This window comes from Lepidochelys kempii, chromosome 7 (assembly GCF_965140265.1).
Source record: "Lepidochelys kempii isolate rLepKem1 chromosome 7, rLepKem1.hap2, whole genome shotgun sequence".
NCBI lineage: Eukaryota > Metazoa > Chordata > Testudines > Cheloniidae > Lepidochelys > Lepidochelys kempii.
This window is the reverse complement of record NC_133262.1, coordinates 32358961-32376977: the sequence shown is the minus strand read 5'-3', so window position 1 is coordinate 32376977 and position 18017 is coordinate 32358961. Positions and strand designations below refer to the sequence as shown.

The window sequence follows — 18017 nt, the reverse complement described above, 5'->3', positions numbered from 1 at the left end:
TGCTGGCCTCCGAGAAGGTAGCAGGAAAAACAGATTAAACCAGACCTGCTGGCCTCCGAGAAGGTAGCAGGGGACCTGCTGGCCTCCGAGAAGGTAGTAGGGAAAACAGATTAAACCAGACCTGCTGGCCTCCGAGAAGGTAGCAGGGGACCTGCTGGCCTCCGAGAAGGTAGCAGGGAAGAACAGGTTAACCGGACCTGCTGGCCTCCGAGAAGGTAGCAGGGAGAAACAGGTTAACCGGACCTGCTGGCCTCCGAGAAGGTAGCAGGGGAAAAACGCATAGATTAAGCTATGATTTCAGAATCTAGGCTGTGTCACTTGCTAAGTAATACCAGCAGTGACAAAGAGATTGAAATATCCATGTTAAGATGTTTAAAAGAAAACAGGGTAAGCGAGTACCAGAGGGAGGAATGGAGTCAGAAGGAACTCCAACCTCACCTTTTGTTAAAGAAATTACACCTTTTAAACAAATCCTTCAAAAATTTGGGCACAGTCCTTGGACTAAACAAGCCCTAGCTGATGTCTGCACTATTTCGGACCTAGAGGATAGATTGGCTCAGTATATCCTCATATACAAACCTTCTAGTGCTGCCAAAAGAGATGCAGCAGCAATTTGGTTGTTGTGGGAGGCATGTAAGGATTCTTCCCTCCGCTTGTCTTCATGTAAAGTGGAAAAGGCACAAATGGAAAAGGGAGCAGACAATTGGAAGGTGCTGGCTACAAATATCCAAAGCCAGCTGAAAATAGTGAAAGAGGCACTCCAGGAATACAAAAAGAGTGAAAAAGTTAACACTGCAAAGGCTGGAGGGAGGCAGGTAAAGGGGGAGAAGGTCCTATGTACGGCACCCCCAGGCATAATTACAAAGAGAAAAGAGAGTAAAAAAAAAAAAAAAAAGTTAACTCTGCAGAGGCTGGAGGGAATTAAGCAGTTAAACTTTGTATTTCACCCAAACAACTTTTAACCGAAAATGTTAAAAAGGAAAAGTGTTAGAGCATTCTTGGTTTCTTTGCAGCCATTCTGAAAGAAAAATGGGCCCTTTTCCAAAGGAATGTCTGTAAATTAGCCAGGCAAAAATAAACTATCTGATTAAAATCATTTGACTGGACAATTTAGTCAAATTTGCTAAAAGAACATAAGAGGGTTCTATTGGAACTTAACTGCCTCAAATGTATAAAGGGAATGTAAGATGTAAAAAAACAGAGCAGTGTGGAAGGGATGTTAAGGAAAAGAAAATGTGTATGTATCTGTCTGTGTGTGTGTAAATATGTAAAGTTCTAAGGACCAGTTAGTTTTGTTTTTGTTTTAAATAATGCCACTAAAAATCCATTTGACTCTTTAATTCAAAGTTGCAAAACTGACAGACCTTTTTGCTAGACACAGGTAATTAGTGTTGTTTGGCTTTGGGATTTGGCATTTAACCCTTAAAAGGTAACTCAATGCTTTACAAAATTTAAAATGTTTTTAAGTTGTGGCTGCAGCAGGGCAGTCAAAATCAGGAGAATATAAAAAAAAAAAAATTTGGGATTCTTTTTGTTTGTTTGTTTTTTGTTTGTTTGTTTTTGTAACAAAACAGCAGATGAGAGTTGTAGTAAAAAAAAAAAATTAAAAAAAGACAGTGCCTCTCTGAAGCAACAGCAGGGGTGAGGTGCACAAAACAAAAAGAAGCAATGTTAGAAACACTGAGTCTTAAAATGGCTCTGAGTAATCAGACTGTCACTTTGATAAAGGTACATGAAAACTCTGTAAGCAAAAAAAGAAATAGTGACACCTTATGTAAAAATGGATCTGGATAATGTTATAGAAGTTAAACTATGGAAGGAATGTGCATTTGCCCCAGAACATGTGCAGGGTATATTGTAGAAGGGGCAAAAGAAATGCAAACATACCATGCTACTTAATTAAAATGCTATTAGGGCTCCAAAGGGAGCCACAATAGGTTGGGTTTTCTTTTTCAGATTGCTGTGTGTTTTGGAAGCAGAAGTTAAAAGTAATCAAAACTCTGGTGAAAGTTGATTGTGTCCCTTTTAAGATAAGCTATTACCAGCAGGACAGTGGGGTGGGAGGAGGTATTGTTTCATGATTTCTGTGTGTATATAAAGTCTGCTGCAGTTTCCACGGTAAACATCTGATGAAGTGAGCTGTAGCTCACGAAAGCTCATGCTCAAATAAATTGGTTAGTCTCTAAGGTGCCACAAGTACTCCTTTTCTTTTTGCGAATACAGACTAACACGGCTGTTCCTCTGAAACCTTTTAAGATAGAGTCTCTGAGCTGCTGATGGCTTTAAATCCAAAAGCAGGAAGTTTCTGTGAAAATGCAAATTACCTAAATGATAAAGGAAGGAAAGAACTAGCAGCACAAAGGAGCTGCAGATAAAGGACATACCTAGTCAGCAAACAAATTGTCTAAATAAAAGGCATGGGATAACAAGATAATTTTAATAAATTTAATGATAATAAGTATCCCTGTAACAACGTATAGTGTGTATGATTTTTGGAAAAATCCTTTAAGGTCGTATGGTAATGATGCTTCTCAGTTATTACCTGTAAATAAAACTTAAAGCTTAACACAGCAGGAAAAACATTATAAACTTGGTCTGCTGTATAAGAAGGAAAACTCAGGGATTTAATGACTAAACAGTGGGATAATTTCCCCATAAACCTTAAAAGATAAAAGCCTTTGAAACCTGGCCTGCCTATAGAACAAAAACAGGAAAATATGGGGGCAATTTCTCTGTTTTGCCTGCAATCAGCAAGGGTATTTGTAAAAGAAATATTTTAAGCAATAATCTGCCACCCCAAAAGGGGTAGAAACATGTTCTTTTTGTCTTTCAGAAAATCAGGAAAAGCTGCCAGCTGAAAAGCAACCCAATACCATGAATCTACTGTCACAATAGAAATTGTGTTCTGTGTTCTATGTTTTGTCTTGTGTTTTGTGTTGTTGCTAGCACTGTTGTGTGTTTAAAAAAAAAATACTGAAGACCTGCAGGAACTTAAAAATAAATTAAGCTTTCTGTCCCAGCTACAGGACAGCCTGATACAAAAACAAGTACATGCCAATGTAGACTTGGTCCAAATTGGTCTGGGTAACCTAAAAGGCCAATGGAATCTTTAGTAATGGCTTAATACTACCACATGGCTTATCCATAAGAAAAAAAATATATTAGAAATAGGAAACTACACAGCCATAGCTATGGGATGCACTGAAATGCAGATACTTGCACTAGCTACTTTGGAACACAAAATGTTCTGGGTCATATTGGGAAATATTAAGGGTTTGGTGCATTTGTTAAAACAAAGAAAGAGATCATTGTTTGACACTTATCAATATGAATGGATGCAATATGTTTCCAGTATTGTAAACCAGACTTGTTAATGGGAGAAATTGTTGTCAAAATTGCACACTGACAGTTCCTGGAGGCAAAGGTATTGAAGGTTAACCCACTCCCCATATTACACATGGGATCCTTCTGGCTACCCTGGACCTTGAGCCAGTGGGCTGGGGAGGGAAGGAAGCTATTGGACACTAGAGGTTGTACCGAATGGACTCCTCAAAAGTGGGTGTGCCTCACCTTGCCTGTTGCCCCAGAACCTTGTAGTAAAGATACATCACTAGGATCATGTATGTGGCATGAATTGGAATCACAAACTCAAATTGCCTCACAGTACTTTCTCTTGAATAGGCTACATAGAAAGTGACACTGACGATTATAAATCTTAGTGTCAAAAGGGGGATTATGTTGGATCATATTAAAGAAGTTCTGTATTAAAATCACAAATGAGTTTGATTCCCCAGAGTTTAAATTCCAGGGTATTACTAATTAAGAGGTCTCTTGGTTTTTGGTACTGTTTCTCTCCCTCTATGTGTGAAACTTGCAAGCTGCTAACTGTGTTAGTACATTCTAAGACAGAGTCTGTTCTCAAAGCAATTCACAAGAGAGAGAGACTCAAAGCAATACTCTAACAACAGAAACAGCACCCAGAGACTCCCCACCCTTTTGTTATATTAACAATTGTGATTAAAATAGAGATAGAGGATGTATGTGGATGGATGCTTGGTGTGGATAATAACTGAATGATCAGGGAGGTGCCAGCCTAAGAATCCAGTGTCCATCGGCTGAAGAAGGCGTCAAGTGGAAATAACCAGAGGACACCCCCCCACCCCGGGAGGGCAGACTGGAATCCACCCAACAGCCTCAAGGATGGGAGAACCAAAGAACAAGATAACATCTTGGAGCCATCAGGAATGTGCTATCTGCTGATTGATTCAGCAACAGCATGATGAAGCAATTCCCATAGACTGGCATAGGAAGAAATTCCTATAAAAATAGACTCTAAAAAGTGAGAACTTTGGGGTCTGATTCTGCAAACCAACTTCCAGGAGCATCAGATGAGCATCTGACAAGGCCCTGCTCCCTCCTCATGTCCAGGCCACCTGGCCAGTGGCTTGGCATGAGCAACTCTAAGGCTGGTAACTATGATAACAACCTTGCAGAACCTGTGTGTGTATGTTTGTATGAATGAATGTGAGAATAAATTTGAGATTGAATGGAATGTTATAACTATAACTAACTGCTTACTATGATTCTTTCTGTATTCACAATAAATGTGGTATTTTGCCTTTTTCCCTTTAATAAGATCCTGCTGGTTTTTATTTTATTGGTACAACACAAAGGCCAGCAACGGACAATTGTTGCTATTTGCCCCTGCAAGGAGGCAGAGGGCTGTAGAATGCTTCACCCACAGGACCGGAGCCTTAGACTCTGCCGTGTACCCTAGCCAGGAGGCTGGGGCTACCAGCTGACATGTCCATTCCTCCTTTTTGGAGACCTGAACTGGTATCTGGGTGATTGTCCGCCAGCCATTCTACCTGGCAGCTGCACGTACCAACTCCCTGATGCCACCAAGAGGTGACACCCTGACCCTGAAAGGGAGGACAGTTGCAGGGAGTTATTAGTTTTCCAGTGGTATATTACATGCCACCTTCTGGGTCTATATCATGACCACTATGTGTTGGGTGTAGTGTGTGTGTGTGTGTGTGTGTGTGTGAGGCCTGACGCGTTGCTGACAGTAATGAACCACCTCTGTGTCACACCTAGTTTCATCCATTTAACTGTACTTGCCTTTCAGGGTGTATGTCCCAAATCTCGGTGATCCCCTACTAAGGGGAGTGCTGTGAGGAGAAATCCATCAGGCCAGCTAAGAACCTAGGGAGAAACTCAGCAAACATCAAGTGGAAATTTCTCTCTGTTTAAGCAAACTGGCCATGTGGGAAGCAGCAATTGAAATCAAATCCGGGTGGTGAATGGACAGGGTACAATGATGGCTTTCTGTGGTCTACAGTCTCCCAGCAGCAGGTAAGTGCAGGAGGGGTATAGGGTTGGCAGAGATCTCATCCTAAGGTAGTGGATGACACAAAAGGCAGCATTTCAGGCACAAAGGAGTTGGTATTGATTGAAGCTGGTGAGCTGTGTGAGAATTTCCACTTGGCATTTCAGTATGTGAGGGTAAATTTTGGAGTTGGTTGAAAATTTTTCAACCAAACAGGTTTCCATTTTTGAAGAAGAAAAAAAAATGAAAAATTCTCAAAACCAGAAAGTATTGTTTTAACATTGAAACAAAGTGAGAAATTTCCATCAGTGTCAGAAGTGTTTTATTTTTACTTTCTTCTTTTGATTCATTTTCTTTAGACTTTATGTTAAAATATTCAACAGAACATATATATGGTATGTTACAAATAGAACATGTAGAATTATAACCAATAGTAAAGTGAATTTTACTATTATATAAAAATTTCAATGAAACACTTGTCATTGTTGAAATAACGCAGTTTTGTCTTCTTGAAACAAAATGACTCAATGCGTTTGAATCTTTTGTTTCTCAGGAAAACTTCCAAAATTCAGCTTTTAGATTCAGAATGAAACATTTGCAATGTCAGAACCTTCCTCAAAAGGGGGATTCCGAATCCCAACTAGCTCTAGTTAATTTCCCTTGGAAAGCTCCATCCAGACAGGGCATTCCTGGACTTGCACTTTAGCTGGTGCTGGTCACACTACAGGAGGTACAGACCTGTTGGCCCATCTAGCCTAGTATCCTATCTCTGATACTGGCTGCACTCGCTGCTTCCCAGGAAGCTGCAAGGAACTCTGCATTTAGGGGATAACCTGCCCTCAGGGACAGTGGCCTCCTGACCCCCATTAGTTAGAGGTGAGTTTATGCTCTGAAGCAGATTGGGCTCAATAGATGATTCTGTAATATTACGGCTGCTAATGCACGTATTATCATGGGCCCCGATGTTGGCTGGGGTGCCTAGGCATTACCCAAATACTAATAATGCACACACCATAATATGGGCCCTGATCTCTGTCTGAGCCCAACTAATGTACACACCCCAGCTGGGCACTGAGCTTCTTTTTGGTCCTACATGCTACTGTGCTACTAACTAGTAGCTAAACGCCCATGCTTGTACACGTGGCATTTTTTCCTTAGGGTTCTCCTTCCTTTAGCCTCTCTGTGGCTGGTGAGGGTAGCTTTCTTTTGTGGCATTGTGTGTGTGACCAAAGCTTAGAGTCGCATGGAAAGCGTAGGGGACAATTTCCTGGCGCAAGTGCTAGAGGAGCCAACTAGGGGGGGCGCTTTTCTTGACCTGCTGCTCACAAACCAGGTAGAATTAGTGGGGGAAGCAAAAGTGGATGGGAATCTGGGAGGCAGTGACCATGAGTTGGTTGAGTTCAGGATCCTAACGCAGGGAAGAAAGGTAAGCAGCAGGATACGGACCCTGGGCTTCAGGAAAGCAGACTTCGACTCCCTCAGGGAATGGATGGCCAGGATCCCCTGGGGGACTAACTTGAAGGGGAAAGGAGTCCAGGAGAGCTGGCTGTATTTCAAGGAATCCCTGTTGAGGTTACAGGGACAAACCATCCCAATGAGTCGAAAGAATAGTAAATATGGCAGGCGACCAGCTTGGCTTAATGGTGAAATCCTAGCGGATCTTAAACATAAAAAAGAAGCTTACAAGAAGTGGAAGGTTGGACATATGACCAGGGAAGAGTATAAAAATATTGCTCGGGCATGTAGGAATGATATCAGGAGGGCCAAATCGCACCTGGAGCTGCAGCTAGCCAGAGATGTCAAGAGTAACAAGAAGGGTTTCTTCAGGTATGTTGGCAACAAGAAGAAAGCCAAGGAATGTGTGGGCCCCTTACTGAATGAGGGAGGCAACCTAGTGACAGAGGATGTGGAAAAAGCTAATGTACTCAATGCTTTTTTTGCCTCTGTCTTCACTAACAAGGTCAGCTCCCAGACTGCTGCGCTGGGCATCACAAAATGGGGAAGAGATGGCCAGCCCTCTGTGGAGATAGAGGTGCTTAGGGACTATTTAGAAAAGCTGGACGTGCACAAGTCCATGGGGCCGGACGAGTTGCATCCGAGAGTGCTGAAGGAATTGGCGGCTGTGATTGCAGAGCCATTGGCCATTATCTTTGAAAACTCGTGGCGAACAGGGGAAGTCCCGGATGACTGGAAAAAGGCTAATGTAGTGCCAATCTTTAAAAAAGGGAAGAAGGAAGATCCTGGGAACTACAGGCCAGTCAGCCTCACCTCAGTCCCTGGAAAAATCATGGAGCAGGTCCTCAAAGAATCAATCCTGAAGCACTTGCATGAGAGGAAAGTGATCAGGAACAGCCAGCATGGATTCACCAAGGGAAGGTCATGCCTGACTAATCTAATTGCCTTTTATGATGAGATTACTGGTTCTGTGGATGAAGGGAAAGCAGTGGATGTATTGTTTCTTGACTTTAGCAAAGCTTTTGACACGGTCTCCCACAGTATTCTTGTCAGCAAGTTAAGGAAGTATTGGCTGGATGAATGCACTATAAGGTGGGTAGAAAGCTGGCTAGAGTGTCGGGCTCAACGGGTAGCGATCAATGGCTCCATGTCTAGTTGGCAGCCGGTATCAAGTGGAGTGCCCCAAGGGTCGGTCCTGGGGCCGGTTTTGTTCAATATCGTCATAAATGATCTGGAGGATGGTGTGGATTGCACTCTCAGCAAATTTGCGGATGATACTAAACTGGGAGGAGTGGTAGATACGCTGGAGGGGAGGGATAGGATACAGAAGGACCTAGACAAATTGGAGGATTGGGCCAAAAGAAATCTGATGAGGTTCAATAAGGATAAGTGCAGGGTCCTGCACTTAGGACGGAAGAACCCAATGCACAGCTACAGACTAGGGACCGAATGGCTAGGCAGCAGTTCTGCAGAAAAGGACCTAGGGGTGACAGTGGACGAGAAGCTGGATATGAGTCAGCAGTGTGCCCTTGTTGCCAAGAAGGCCAATGGCATTTTGGGATGTATAAGTAGGGGCATAGTGAGCAGATCGAGGGACGTGATCAGTCCCCTCTATTCGACATTGGTGAGGCCTCATCTGGAGTACTGTGTCCAGTTTTGGGCCCCACACTTCAAGAAGGATGTGGATAAATTGGAGAGAGTCCAGCGAAGGGCAACAAAAATGATTAGGGGACTGGAACACATGAGTTATGAGGAGAGGCTGAGGGAGCTGGGATTGTTTAGCCTGCAGAAGAGAAGAGTGAGGGGGGATTTGATAGCTGCTTTCAACTACCTGAAAGGGGGTTCCAAAGAGGATGGCTCTAGACTGTTCTCAATGGTAGCAGATGACAGAACGAGGAGTAATGGTCTCAAGTTGCAGTGGGGGAGGTTTAGATTGGATATTAGGAAAAACTTTTTCACTAAGAGGGTGGTGAAACACTGGAATGCGTTACCTAGGGAGATGGTAGAATCTCCTTCCTTAGAGGTTTTTAAGGTCAGGCTTGACAAAGCCCTGGCTGGGATGATTTAACTGGGAATTGGTCCTGCTTCGAGCAGGGGGTTGGACTAGATGACCTTCTGGGGTCCCTTCCAACCCTGATATTCTATGATTCTATGATTCTATGGGAAACAGTGCTGCCATATACCAGTAAGTATGGGCATTGTGCCCAATTCTGTAGGGCTTGGAATCTGATTATTTCAGTACCCGTGGGAGGCTTTCCCCAGTATTCCTGTCTACTATTCACTGAACATTGCAGCAGCAAACATGTTAACGCAGCACAAAGTGCCATGTATTTGTGAACAGGAAATAGAGAACAGCAGCAGTAAAGCCACGGAGGGAAGTAGTATTTTTGGGACCCTGGGTTTCTATCCATTGTGGTGTAGTGAGGCACAGCCCTGTTGTGCCCATCTTCTCTGATCAGCTGTCATACTTCAACTGCCTCAGAACCTTTGGGCTCCAGCATCCCATCCGGTTCTCCCATGGCCCAGGGGTGATTGAACCTGGTGATATGCTAAGCGAAAAACACTCTCTGCCATGCTTGGCGCTGCTTCGCTGTGTGCTGACTCAATGGCAGTCCTGGAAGGCTTGTCTTGGTGTGTCAGTGGTGAGTGAAGCATGTGTGCTGGGGCTGTGTGCGTGGGGTTGCGGTGGGGGTAGTTTTGAAGAATTGTGGTAGCTGAATCAAGTAATCCAGCGTCTGTACAGTCTCACGCATACAACCAATGAAAATTGTTAATGCAGCATAGCTATAGAGTAAGGATGGTGATCTCAGAAGTAACTCGACCAATGGTCTAGGACTCCTGCCATGGCACAGATAAGTGCCTTACTATAGCTGTGCATCACAAGGGGGCACTCATTAAAAAATGGCTGGTACCACATGGCAAAGCCCATCATGACTCAACCTGGTGCCCTGCTGAACAAAAAGAGCCCTCAAGCATGCTTGTAGCTGTTTCCATTGCTTCACACTCATTCTATAGCCATCATAGTCTTCAGAGAGTCGGGGGAGGTTTTGCCTTCCTCTGCAGTCTAGGGCATGTATCAAAGGCAGGTTTAAGCTAGTGTAAAGGGTGGAGTCTCTGTCCCTTAAAATCTTTAAATCATGATTTGAGAACTTCAATGACTCAGCCAGAGGTTATGGGTCTATCACAGGAGTATGTGGGGGAGGTTCTGTGGCCTGCACTGTGCCTGAAGTCAGACTAGATAATCACTGTGGTCCCTTCTGGGCTTCCTGTGAGAGTGACATTCCTGGACTCTGATTATATGGCTAATGTGTACACCATAATGGGGTGCCTGGCTCATAATATACCAATCTAATAAGTGAGCCTCCGCCTCAAAAACTGAACCCCCTCCTACAAGAGAATAAACCCAGTTTAATTTAAGGTTCACACCTGTGCAGACACAAACCCCAAACCAATAGACTCTCATGCAGAAACACAGTGTCTATTACATAGAACAGACATTTACAAAAATGTCAGAAGTTCACCCTTGTCTCATTAAACATGGCGCCCAGTTAGCAAAGAATCCAGGAAAATAACAGTTCTTTTTCAGTCCAAACAATTGCCCAGACAGCAGCTTGGTAATGGCTCCTTAGGGTAAAATTTACCCTGTACTTAAGGCTAGGGAAAAAGCCTGGACACCATAATGCAACAGAGCTGCACTGAGGGCTAAATGGATAGGGCCTAGCACTAGCCCCTCTGAGTTGCACCTTTTAGGGAATCCCAGCGGATTGGCACCCCCAGTTCTGTGGTAGGGGAGAAACCAGGCTGGCTAGAGCAAGGTCAGGTGTTGGCTGGAGGTTGGGAGTGTGAATTTTACGAGTCTCCTTACATGGCACCAGTTTGTTTTGGCTTTAGTGTTAGACAGCATCAGACAGGGTCTTCTGCTCCCCATTCTGTGCTGGGTTCTGTCTGTGCTTGATCCCATTCTGGGATAGCTCAGGGATTGGTCAGGAATTCCCCCTCTAACCATGACCTGCAGAAGATGGTTTGATTGTTGTGGAGAGATCGGCTGCCTGGAAGGAAGCAAAGCTGCATCCACTCACCAGCCCACCTCCCAGATTACGTTTGGTGCTGTCCTTTCAAGCATCGGCTTCTGGCTGAGGTCAAAGATAGAACTACATGGGCTGTGGGCCTGAGCCAGGGCAGCAGGGAGGGAGAGATACTGGACTGGATGGGTCCATGGGTCTGATTCAGTGCAGCAGCTCTTCTCTCACAGTTTAACAGCCCTCCTTAGCTTATGACTCCCAAAGGGTAGCCAGGGTCACTGTATCCCCTGGTTCAGCTCCTCAGCCAGCCAGTGCAGAATGGGAGTCTGTGTTGGCAAGGAGGGAGTCAGCATGTCTGGGCAGGTGGATTCATGGTTCTTGAGCATTTGAGTCCAGTACTTCAGCTCCTCCTTCAGGGTCTCAATCTCCTTCTTCAGGGCTGTGTTATCCTGCTCCAGCTGCTCATGTTGCTGGGGTGAAGGGAGCAAAGAAAGAAGGGTTTAGACTAAAATTCAGGCAACACTGGAGAATGGGTCTCTAGGAGGCCAGGTTCAGTGGAGTCTAATGGGTTAGAAGGGGAGAGGGGTGCTGGGAGTCAGGACTCCTGGGTTCTGTTCTCAGTTCTCATTCTTACTACTTGATTATTAGTAAGGTTAATATTTTGTCACCATTATTTTTAGTACAAGTCAGGGACAGGTCACGGTCAATAAACAAAAATTCACAGAAACCTGTGACCTGTCCCTGACTTTTATCAAAATAATTGTGACAAAATAGGGCTGATGGGGGGAGGACTGAAGCCCGAGCGGGGTGGGGAAGAGCCTGAGCCCTGCTGTGGAAGGGGGGAGGGGTCCAGCATGCACTGCTGCTGTGGCTTGGAGCGCTGGGGGCCACCCGTGGCAGCTGGGAGCTCCGGGGACCCCCCACCACAGCTGAAAGCTCTGGGACTGATGACTTGGAGCTCTGGGTCCCCATGCCAGCTGGGAGCTCCAGGGCCCCTGCTGGCTGACAGCTCCAGCCTGTCCCCTCAGGGCTGAAGTGGAAAATGTCACAGAGGTCTCTAAAAGTCATGGAATCCATGATGTAAGCTTCTCCTTAATTATTAGGAAGATCAGCTCTATTAATTATTTCTAGCCAATTCTGTGCAGAACACCAGTGATCCCTAGTGGTTGATGTGGGGGCAGTCACAGAATAGCAAACAGCAACAGTAGGTACGCAGCTGACTCCAAACAGCAGGGCACAGGCTCTGATGGTGCTTTCACATCAATGCCCATACAGCAGGACATGGGTGCTGGGTGAATAGGCTGGTCACTGGCTCTCATGAGCCAAATTCTGCTCCTAGTTACCCCCATATCTGCTTTTACAGGGTCATGCAGAGGGACAGAATTGGGCCCTAAAAACTGTAGATAATCCATGGCCAGTAACATAATCCTGCTGGTGCAAGGATAGACGCCTGATTTCCCCCACCCTCCGCCTGCTATTGGCTGTGCTGGATCTAGGACTCCTGGCTGAACAGTTCCGGTTCTATCCAGCAGGGGACGCTGCTGTGCCTGCACATGCATCACACTATGCGCCCTGTGGCTGCGTGAGCATTGCCCTCAGCGCTGCCATCCCTCCCCGGGCCTTTAACTCCACAGCCTTCCCCTCGCATGGATGGGGCTTGAGGATTTCTAGGCACCTTGATTGTAATGAAGGTGAGGTGTGGGGGTTGATGAGGGGCCAAAAAGGCCCTGGGGTAAAGAATAATAAGGAAAATTTTCCAGTGCTGTTCTGTACATCAACGGTGCGGCCTCCTCTGGAATACTGGATAGCAGAGGAAGGTGGGCGCAGTGGTCAGAGTCAATTCCCTGCTCTGCCACAGATTTCCTCTATGGCCTTAGGCAAGTCCCTTAGTCTCTATGTGGCTGACTTTCCCCTTCTATACAATGAGGATAATAGCACTGCCCTGCCTCATTGGGGTGTGGAGAATAAAAATGCATTAAGGCCAGTGAAATGCTCAGTGACTAGGGTAATGGGGTGCAGACAGGTACCTGAGCTAGGTTCTGTGTGCACTGCTGGTCACCCCATCTCCAAAAGGACATTGCAGAATGAGCAGGGGGGTTAGAGGCCTGAAAACACTCTCTGAAAAGACTGGGATGGGTTTCAAGGAGACAAAGGAGAGGGAACATGATCAAAGTCTCTAAAATACTGACTAGTCTAGAGAAGGGAGATGAGAGCTTCTGTTCTCTGTGTCTCGTACCATAAGAACAAGGGGCTGTTCGATTAAATTGAAAGAGGGAAATTCACAACCAATCAAAGGAGAAGCTCACTTATACAACATGGCATTTGACTGTGGAACTCTCTGCCACAGCAAGTCACTGGGGCCAAGAGGTTAGGAAGACTCTGAAAAAGGAGTGTGGAAACGGATATGGAGAACAGGAATAGCTGCTTTTATGGGAACCTTACACCTTTCTCTGATGCATCTGTTGCTGGGCACTGTCAGAGACAGGCTACTGGGCCAGCCTGGCACATCCTATGTTCCTGCTCTGTGCAAGGTCTCTTGTCTCTCACTGGCTCCCAGCAGAGTCCAGACCACTGAGTGCTTTTGCTATCACTTTCCCTCTGACAGCTCAGCTGGACATAGCCTTGTGTCCTTGCTAGACACGGTGTCTCCTTAACCAATTGCATGCAAAAGGAATGGTTTGGAAAACCCCCTGGGTACCTTGCTACCGGGATGTAATAGAGAATGGAGGGCTAGAAATTCTGCAGCTCACAAATGCGATGGAACAGACTAGTAAGAGACGGTGAGAGTCTAATGGGTATGCATGGTCTGGGAGTCAGGACACCTGGGTTCATAGATTTTAAGGCCACAAGGGACCATCATGATTGATTCTAGTCTGACCTCCTGCATAGCACAAACCAGAGAAGCTCATTCCTAGCTTGATCCCAGCTCTGCCACTGACCTGCTGGGTGAGCCTCGGTAAGTCCCTTCCCCGCTTTATGCCTCTTTCCCCTCCCACCCTTTGTCTATCTAAACTGTCAGCTCTTCAGGGCATACAGTGATGTAAGGACTAACACGCAGGACGGGAGCCAGGACTCCTGGATTCTAGCCCCAGCTCTGGGAGAGGAGGGGGAGGTTTCATGGGCTAGAGCAGGGAGAGGGCTCAGAATCATTTCCATGAAGGTGGCAGCGGAGCCCAGGAGGAATGAGTCCCAGTGTTCCCCCGGCCCTAGCCACTAAAGCTTATTCCTCTCCAAGAGCAGAGAACAGAACCCACGAGTCCTGACTCCCAGTCTCCTGCTGTGATCATGGGCCTGCACTGACTTCACACAAACGCACCAGATCCCACACCAGCAAACTGTGAGGGGCCCAGGGGCCACACTTAATGCGTGTGGCTATTTTTGGTTCACAAAACCCCAACTTTCTGGTGCTGCAGGAAACCATCTTGCAGAGCCCCAGCTCCTCATCCTGCCTCCCACCCTTGGCTCTGGACAGCCGGGACGGCACCTCACCCCATCATCCCATGCTTGGGTCTTAAAGAGCTAGCGATTGCTCCAGGGCCAGAGAGTGAGATCCTCCCTCCTCCTAGGCTGTGGTTCCAGCATGTCTTACTAAGGAATCCCACCTCAGGGCCTTGCCACTTGTGCTGACAGAGAATCCCTGCTCACCGGTAGAAGTATAGGCCTTAGGACACATAGTTATACAGTTCTGATCACCTCCACCAGAGGGCAGTAGTCCTCGCACCTATGACTTCCCTGACTCCCACCATCAGTTCTTGTTAAGTTGCTAATGGGGGAGCCTTCCCTTTGGGGGGTCCTGCACCAGCGCCCTTATATTTCATCCTGTCTTGTCACTGTTAGCCCCCTTCACTGACCTGATGGAGCTCGTCCGCTTTCTCTGTGTGCTTCTGTCGGCTCCTCTGGGCAGCTGCCCGATTCTTTTGACGTCTTTTCAGCTTCTTTTCTTCCAAAGAATTCTGGGAGACAAATCAACCAGTGAGGCATGAGATGAGTTGGCTGGGCCTCAGCTGAGGGAGCTCCCCAGAACAGAGGGCACTAGCTGATCCCCAACCCACCCTCTTAGCAGTGAGGCCGAGGGCTGAATGGGCCACTGGGGCTGACCCCCTTCTCCCCTCCTAGAAGTTGGGTGAAGTGAAGCCAACCATGGGGAAGAGCAAGGGGAGAAGGGAGGATACCTGCCCTGCTGCTACCCACACTGTACCTGCACTGGGGATAGAAACAGGGTGCTGTGGGATCCACTGGGTTGGAACAGGAGACTGTGTCAGGGCTCCTGGGTTCTAGTCTTGGTTCAGGGAGGGGAGTAGAGTCTAGTGGTTAGAGCTGGGGAGGGCACTCAGGACTTTAGAGGTGTCTCTTCTCTTCTCTTTATCATCCCAAGTGAACCCAAGCCAACAACAAAGCACCAGAGTTCTGGGGCAATAGAACACATAGGACACATAGGAAAATTGGCACTGGCTACTTTGAACACACACCAGTCATGGCTCAATGGTGAATCTGCTCAGGGCTGACCCTGTCCCGCCATGCCTCATGGCAGCCATGGGCACACTCCTTCATGCATACAAGGGCTGTGGCTTTTGAAAGCCCCCAGGGGATTTAGGAGCACAGGCCCAGTGACCGTCTGTGGGTTGGGGCTCCTAGGTGACCTAGGCACTGTGGCGAGTCCCACCCAGGCTGGCAGTCAATCTCCCTATTGTGATCCCAACTACCTGAGGGGAACCTGGAGTCAATGCTGGGCATGAATTGGTTATTCCAGGGTGACAGACAGCTACAGCTGACCCTCTGCCTGTCTCCCCACATCTTTCTCACTTTTTACACACACACAATCTGGCTCAGACACAGTCTTTGTCATATACACAGTCACACAATCTCCCTTTCACACAGGCAGACACATACACACACATTCAGATACAAAAATATCTGTCAAATGTTCAGACACACAATCTCTCTCTCTGTGACACACAAAAACACTACACTCCTACCCATACAGTTGTCTCTGTCACACAAACACTTTCTCACACACTCTCTTGCACAGTTCTCTCTCTCACACACACACACACACTGTCAAACACACATACTATTTTCTGTCACACACACAGGTCTCTGTCTCACACTGTTCTCTCTCTCACACACACTGACACACATACAGGTCTCTCTCAGAGACACACACACAGATCTCTGTCTCATACACACACACAGTCACACAACACACAGTTCTCTGTCTATCACACTCACTGTCACACATACTCACGTACACATACAGGTCTCTGTCACACACACAAGCACAGTTCTTTCTGTCACACATTTTCTCACACACATGCTCTTGCACACATGCACAGTCCCCTCTCTCACACACTGGCAAACACACACATTTCACACACACAGTTTTCTGCCACACACACACACAGGTCTCTGTCTCACACAGATCTTTCTTGACAGGTGTCAGAGTAGCAGCCATGTTAGCCTTTATTCGCAAAAAGAAAAGGAGTACTTGTGGCACCTTAGAGACTAACAAATTTATTTGAGCATAAGCTTTCGTGAGCTACATCCGATGAAGTGAGCTGTAGCTCACAAAAGCTTATGCTCAAATAAGTTTGTCAGTCTCTAAGGTGCCACAAGTACTCCTTTTCTTTTTACAGATCTTTCTGTCTCTCTTACACACACAGTCACACAGTTCTGTGTCTCACATACACATTGTCACACATGCACAGTTCTGGCACACTCACACAGTTCTCTCTGTCACACACTCACACAATCTCTCTCACACAGCTCTCTCTGTACTTACCACTCCAGACATTAGTATATTCCCACCCTGCAAGTTCTCAGAGAGGCAGCTAGTGCTGCTCTGGGACACAGGGTTAGTCCCAAACCGCTCCATGCTGTGGACATGCATGGGGTTAGCTCTTGAGGTGACAGACCACCAAGGAAAAGTGTGTCCTCAGGCAGAGGGGTGCTTAGGACCTTGGGATCATCCCGAGAGCCCCTGTGCTTCGCTGGCCTGGCCAAGCTCTCCCTCACAGGCTGCCAGCCATCTCCTAAGAGTCCAGTGCATTCGAGACGCCAGCCTTTATATTCGTGACGCCAGCCTCAGTTTCGATTTATCCTAAACCAGACCTTTGCTCAGAAAAGTCTGGCTCAGCTGGAAGACACGTGTTTGGAATTTCCTGCTTTGTGGGCAAGCCCAAGAGCTTCCTCCTATCTGGAGGCAGTCTGGAGACAGAACATGCAGCGTCCCCTGGCCAGTTCCCTAAGTCCTTTCACTTTTCTGCAGGCAGTTGGTTCCTCATTCCTGCCTACGGGAACCAGATAGTAAGTATGAAAAATTGGAACGGGGCATAGGGGTGGGAGGTAATAGGCACCTATATAAGACAAAGCCCAGAATATCGGGACTGTCCCTATAAAATTGGGACATCTGGTCACCCTATTCCTGCCCATGATTGCCCCTGTCCCCAGGTCTGTTCAGAGCTTCCTCACCACCCTGCTGGCCTGGCAGCCAGTCCCAGGTCTCAAGGCCACACTAGGGGAGAAGACAAGTCCTCAAGCTTTAAATATCCTCCTGGGGCAAATCCTCAGATAGTGCAAATCTGCAGATCCTTCCAAGCTAAAGGAGGGAAGGCTCATGCGGGATTTGCACCAGCGAGGATCTGTCCCATGGCGGATACTTTCCCTTCAAGATATATTGTTACTATTTAGCAGTAAAAAGTGACAGTGAGGTCTAGTTGCTTAAACACAGGTCTGGGAGGCAGGATGCCTGGGTTCCTTTGCTGGTTCTAGTGTATGTAGTAGGGGGAGGGGCAGTTTAGCGGTTAGAACAATGGGCATAGGCAGCGGGTATAATAGGCCAGGGGAGGCTAAGCCTCCCCTGGCGCAGCTGCCGCCGCCCCACCACTGGACACCTGGGCCATGGTGGACCCGCCTCTGCTCTGCAGCAAGGGCTGGGCAGGGGGGGCCTTGCAGGGGAGGGGAGTGGAGGCGAGGATGGATGCTGTGCGGGGTGGGGGGGACTCGTGTGGGGGAGGAGAGGAGGGATGTGGAGAGTGCGAGCAGCAGGGACCTCAGGGGAAGAGGGTGTGTGGAGGAGAGGAGGGACGCAGGGAGCGGCGGGTGGTAGGGGCCTCATGGAGGAGGAATGTGGTGAGTGGTGGCAGGAGGGGACGAGCAGGAAGGGGGAGATGGTGGGGCAGAGCTGGGGTGGAGGGTGGGCATGGTCATGGGTA

At 47.1% G+C, this 18017-nt stretch overlaps 1 protein-coding gene and 1 long non-coding RNA gene across 2 annotated transcripts; both read right to left on the bottom strand.

Annotated features, from left to right (window-relative positions):
* Positions 1-1590: 1590 nt before the first annotated feature.
* On the bottom strand, positions 1591-2480 carry LOC140915264 (uncharacterized). Its single transcript, XR_012160116.1, has 2 exons — positions 2249-2480; positions 1591-2022 (listed from the first exon to the last, which is right to left on the bottom strand). It is a non-coding gene; the product is annotated as an uncharacterized lncRNA (long non-coding RNA).
* A 7712-nt stretch (positions 2481-10192) lies between these two features.
* Positions 10193-16805, bottom strand: BATF2 (basic leucine zipper ATF-like transcription factor 2). Its single transcript, XM_073354848.1, has 3 exons — positions 16586-16805; positions 14658-14759; positions 10193-11276 (listed from the first exon to the last, which is right to left on the bottom strand). The coding sequence occupies exons 1-3, from the start codon at positions 16691-16693 to the stop codon at positions 11082-11084; spliced, it is 405 nt and encodes a 134-aa protein (XP_073210949.1). The 5' UTR covers positions 16694-16805; the 3' UTR covers positions 10193-11081.
* Positions 16806-18017: the final 1212 nt, after the last annotated feature.

Coding starts and splice junctions, on each gene's coding strand:
- BATF2 (XM_073354848.1), bottom strand. CDS start 16,693: ATGCATGTCCACAGCATGGAGCGGTTTGGGACTAACCCTGTGTCCCAG. Junction 14,760..16,585: donor ATATACTAATGTCTGGAGTG/GTAAGTACAGAG, acceptor TTTGTCTCCCAG/AATTCTTTGGAAGAAAAGAA. Junction 11,277..14,657: donor AAGCGGACGAGCTCCATCAG/GTCAGTGAAGGG, acceptor CCTTCACCCCAG/CAACATGAGCAGCTGGAGCA.